General features: G+C 42.1%; 1 protein-coding gene across 1 annotated transcript in view; it reads left to right on the forward strand.

The window, feature by feature from the left end:
• PRMT7 (protein arginine methyltransferase 7) overlaps positions 1-5,299 on the forward strand; it is a 131,861-nt gene that overhangs the window by 116,131 nt on the left and 10,431 nt on the right. Inside the window, exon 14 of the mRNA XM_019505307.1 lies at positions 1,537-1,542. Coding sequence (XP_019360852.1) covers positions 1,537-1,542 — 6 coding nt within the window. The remainder of the gene's footprint in view (positions 1-1,536; positions 1,543-5,299) is intronic.

The raw sequence follows: 5,299 nt of genomic DNA on the forward strand, positions 1-5,299 counted from the left end.
TCTGTGCAGTGGTGGGAGCCCCCTGCACACCTGGACAAGCCGCCCAGGCTTTGATCCTCCTAGCCAGGGCCCCACTCCCCCAGTGGCAGGGGGTATGGCCATTCCTGATCACAGAGCCTTTGACAATTGATCTCAGTCTGGGGCTGCTGACTGAGATTGACTGGCAGAGGCTCCCTAATCACGATCAACCAGTTGGTGACCACTGCCCTACTCAAAGCTGGACCATCCCCAATTAGATCATCCTAACCAGGGCTTTATTGAGCTTGGGCCTTAAAAGCTCCCAGGATGGAATTTGCACCACCTCCTTAAGTAACCCATTCCAGTGTTTCACCACTCATAAAGAGAGAGTTTTTGTCCCAATATCCAAACTAAACTTCCCATGCTGCAACTTGAGATCATTGTGCCTTGTTCTATCATTTGGCACCACTAAGGGCAGTCTAGCTCCATCCTCTTTTGAACCCCCTTGCAGGTAATTGAAGGCTGCCATCAAATACCCCCTCAGTCTTCTCTTCTACAGGCTAAATAAGCCCAGTTCTCTCAGCCTCTCTTCATAAATCACATGCCTTAGCCCCCTCATCATTTTCATTGTCCTCTGCTGGACTCCCTCCAACTTTTCTTCATCTTTTTATAGTGGGGTGCCTGATACTGGATATAGTACTCCAGATGTGGCCTCTCCAGTGAAAAATAGAGATAATTACTTCCAGTGCATGGGATTGTTCCATCCTAAATGCAGGAATTTGCACTTGGCCTTATTGAACCCTATGAGATTTCTTTTGGCCAGATCCTCCAATTTGTCCAGGTCACTGAATCCTAGACCTACCCTCCAGCTTGCTATTAGATGAACAACCTTAGGTTAAAAAATGGCTTCCAGGAATTATAGAAAAAATGGTAGGACACACTCCATTAGTAGTGAGAAAGCCAATAAAAGTACTGTAGAATGAATTGGGTATTTGTAAGGAATTAAATAGTTGGCAAGTGATTTCAGCATGAGGTGTAACCATATACAGCTTAAGTATAACATAGAATATAAATACAATATGCATTACCTATAAACAGGAAAACAAATTGGGTGAAAGAGTTACCATATAGAAGCAAAATGATTCAAGAAATATTAGGTATATACTGCTTGTTGGGTTAACATTTTATTTCTAACATTTGAAATAGAAAATGGAAAATTGTTAGTAGTAAAGAAGTAGAACTCCTAAAACTACTAATATTTTATTCCCACCTCATAGCCAATTAATTTAAAAATAAATTGTTTTAATAGCTCTTTCACTGCTCATGGGGTGTGTTCTAGTATTTTTATTTATTGTTTATAATTTGGTGTATTCAACCAATAGTTATATGCACACTATACCAAATGTGCATATTAATTGTTTGGCATTCATAAGAATTGTATGTTTGATGACATTAAATTGTAGCCCTTTCCCATTTCAAAACATGGTTTTGTCCTTCACTGTTATCTCAAGCAGTACTGCATTCCTGGCATGATGCAGCAGTGAACTAGTAATAACTCCTTCATTTCATATAATTAAGGTAAAAGTATTTGTATCAATTACTAGCTAATATACTGCTTGGTGTATATATCTGAGAGACAAATTCCATTTTAGCTGAGTGGAAAATAGACATATCAATATTTACTGTACTAAAGATAGCATAACTGGGAAGAATGGATTAGGATCTGTACTGAGCTCATGAGACTAATGCATCCTCTTGATGTGGTCTGCAAAAGTATGAGGGGCAAACATCTGCAATTGACTTAGCCCAGCTCCCAGGACCAGAAAGACCAAGTCTTTTGGAGGCTATTAGCATTACTCACATATGCTGTTATGACTTGCACATCTTTAGGCTTGAATTTGTGCAAAGCTCAACTAAACTACGTGATGGTCATTTGCAAGGACTTTTTAAAAACACTCTTTAGGGTGTTGAAGCTCTCATGTACAGGGTGTAGCCCAGTGGTACATAGGAACATATGTTGTGTTTCTGTGCCCAACCATAGGTCTTGAGGATGAATAATCCTATTACTTTCAGCTCTTTTGTATAAGACAGAAGGCCAAAAGCAGCGGCGCATAAGGCAGAACATATCCTAAAAAAAAGGAGCTCACATTTTAAGGCTTTTAATCAACTTACAGCCTTTCTAAAGCCAGGAGTTGGGAGAAAAAAGGAGTTTAACTTTAGTGCTTCTAGGTAGCTATATTTGCAAAAGTGCTGAGAATTCACCACATTCAGTTAAAAAAAACAAAATGGTTTCTTCAGCCTTCTTGTTGATTAGGATGCTTACATTTGGATTATGATATTTAATATTAATGTACCTAAAGCAGAATACCTTCAATCTGAAAGCTTGTCTAAGCTTGTCCCAACCATGGAGCTGGTTGAACAAAAAGCTGTCGCCAGCAAGAATCTTTGCCTGTGACTTAAATATGCTTGTTTTTGAAAAATAAACCTAATTCCTCATTCTCATGCACATGCAAAATGCAATGCTTTTAAATTAGAAGGAGAAAGGTTACATTAGGATCAAATTTTAAATTGAGAGGCATTTTGAATGTTAGTGTTTTGAACCTTGTGACTGGTGACTCTCTTCCTAATCACACTGGGTCACAGGAGCAAAAATGAAAACAACCATAAATAGTGCTACAGAGCATCAGTTTTAGAATCTCAGCAGGTGGCTGAAAAAAAAATTATGATAGTGGCTACAGAGGCTATTTATGTTGTGATGACAGATCAGCAATACAATGTATTCAAGGCTACTGAATTCTCTAGTAATGTGCAGCCCATTCCATAGACAAAGATTCATAGAAAAGTAGGCTGGAAAGGACCTCAGGAGATCATCTAATTCTACCCCTGCTTAAGGTAGGATTATCCATAAACCATCCTAGACAGATATTTAAATAACTGATTGTAAAAAAAACTTTGCAGAAAGCCCTCATGTATGGGGACCTACTGAAATTGAGGTGGCAGGCAGCTGATTTCGCAGGTTGATTGCGGGGCTGGTCACCACTTTCATTGGCTGGTTGCAGTGGTCCCCCCCCCCCCCGTGATGGGGCCAGTAGGGGGTGCTCTTGCATTGAGCCACCCACCTCACTTTGCCTGACCACCTTCCAGGCTCCTAGGTGCCTTCCTGGGGGCACCTCATAGCTGGCTGACCCCCTTCCTGGAGCACAACTGCTAGCCTGGGGGTATCACTGCCACCACCCAGAGTCTTGACTGATTTATGGACCTATGACCTCTGGGAAACAGGATTATTAGCCCTTGAGGGTACTCAGGAACCTGGGGTGCTTCCCTCAGTCTGAAGCACAAATAGTGGTATTCCTTAATCAGCTGAAACAAGGGGAACCCAAGGCATAAGTTAGACTAACTCCCACTAAGTCTCCTGTACTAGGTCAAAGGAGAACTTTATTGGTTACAAGGAGTAGGTTTGGAATAGGGTACGGGGCAGAGCAATATCAGAGAAATCCCTTACAGCAAAGTGGCATGGTAGCCTTTGAGTATGCATCCATGTTACTGCAAGATATATACCTAGTTAGATCTTAGGTAGCTTACTCATGAGTATCATCAGAAGCAGGTGGAGGCAAGCAGTTCATTGATCACGAGTTTCAAGAGAGAGAGAGCAAGTCTCAGATGGTCTAGCTTCTCTCTGTGAGTTTTCGTTATGACTACTGCCCCTCCTCCTGGGCAGACCTTCACTTATATAGCCCTTATGACTTCATTTACCTGGTCCAATGAAGGCCAGCAACTGTTGGATGCCAGCCAACCAATTTGAAATACATCACTGGTTGCCGGGTAGACTGGCAGGGTTATTAGCCCCTTCCAGTCAGGTTGGCATTGCCTAGAACAATAGGAAGCTTAAGCCCCTCACCCGGGTATGTCATGCCAGTCACATAGGCAGAGAGAGCAGGTTTCCCCCCTCTCCCTCAGGAATGTATCCAGCTCAGGTTACACCTCAGAGTTACCTGAAGCAGATGGGACCTGCACTGACCATGGTAACCAAACTGTCATATAGCAGAGTTTGGGGAAAGACAGAGATGGTATTCTGCTACACCCCTCATGCCTCTGAGTGGCCCTAGTGGCCATGCCCCTCACCACTGATTGGTCAAGGGATGTCCATCATGTGGCCCTGTCTCTCACTGCTGATTGGCAGAGAGGGATGGGGCTGCATGATGGGCAGTCCTTTTGACCCAAACAGTGGCAGGGGGCAGCTGCCATCTTGGCTGCTACCCTTCCCAGTGGTGACTCCCCCATCACTAGCAGGCTGTGTGGCATTTTATTTTTAGGAAGGGTTTTGTTTTGCAAATTTCATGGACTATGCCAGATTTTTTTGTGATTTCCACAAAATCATTGAGTGGGCCCTTACTCATGCAAAATTACCAAGCATAATGCCCAAAATCAAAAACACCTTTGGACTCGCTACAGGTAAAGCAGGGGTATGAGGGTACTGTCTATGTCCTGCCACTGCAGTAATGACAGGAAGTAGTTTGTTCAACTGGCCAACACTAAGACTAGTATCATCAAATAGGATGAATGCACACACTTCCATTTTTTACTATACTGGTTTTCAGATTCTCTTTATATAAAATGGGTTGAAAAGGAAAGCAGACTACGTGAGCAAGGGGAATGCTTAAAAAATTCACTGGCTGAACTTTAACATTCTACAGAGATAGTGCAAACTACTGTCCTATAACATAGTGACAGTGCTTAGAACTTTTACTAGAGCATATATAGATTTTTAGTTGGATTGTGTTATTTTTAGTCTCAAAGACCATAGAGTGGCACCTAAAGTAGACTAGAGATTATGATTACATCATATGAAGTATGGACAAATGTATACTTGGAACAGTTTCAAAGGGGAGGAAGGGTGGGCTACTGCTTGGGAATGTTATGCCAGTCATTGTTCTAAAGATCGCCTATGCACAACCTGAAAGCAAATGCAACAAAGCTTTAGTGCTGCTTCATCCATGGATGGAGAAAGAGGGCATGCAAGTAACAGATATAAAAAATGGATGATATAAAAGTAAATTGCTCTTTTTGAGAAGGTCATCTTGTAAGTGAGGGAAGGTTAAGCTTCAACTTGTATTCTTCTGGCAGTGCTCACAAATACCAGGTCTCTCTCCCAGCAAACTTGCAGGTAGGAAGCACCTAGCCCATAGTTTAGTATGCTAGTTTAAAGAAGCTATGTAAATTTTGAGGAAGAAGAGAAGATCCTGAAAACTCAGCTTCATGGGAGCATCTTAACTGTGGCCAAACAATTTTGCACCCTGTGGGCCCCCCCCCCCCAGTGCTTTGAGAAAAAAAAAAAACCCCT

The sequence above is a fragment of the Gavialis gangeticus genome, unplaced genomic scaffold (assembly GCF_001723915.1).
Source record: "Gavialis gangeticus isolate Ggan-Ray unplaced genomic scaffold, GavGan_comp1, whole genome shotgun sequence".
Lineage (NCBI taxonomy): Eukaryota > Metazoa > Chordata > Crocodylia > Gavialidae > Gavialis > Gavialis gangeticus.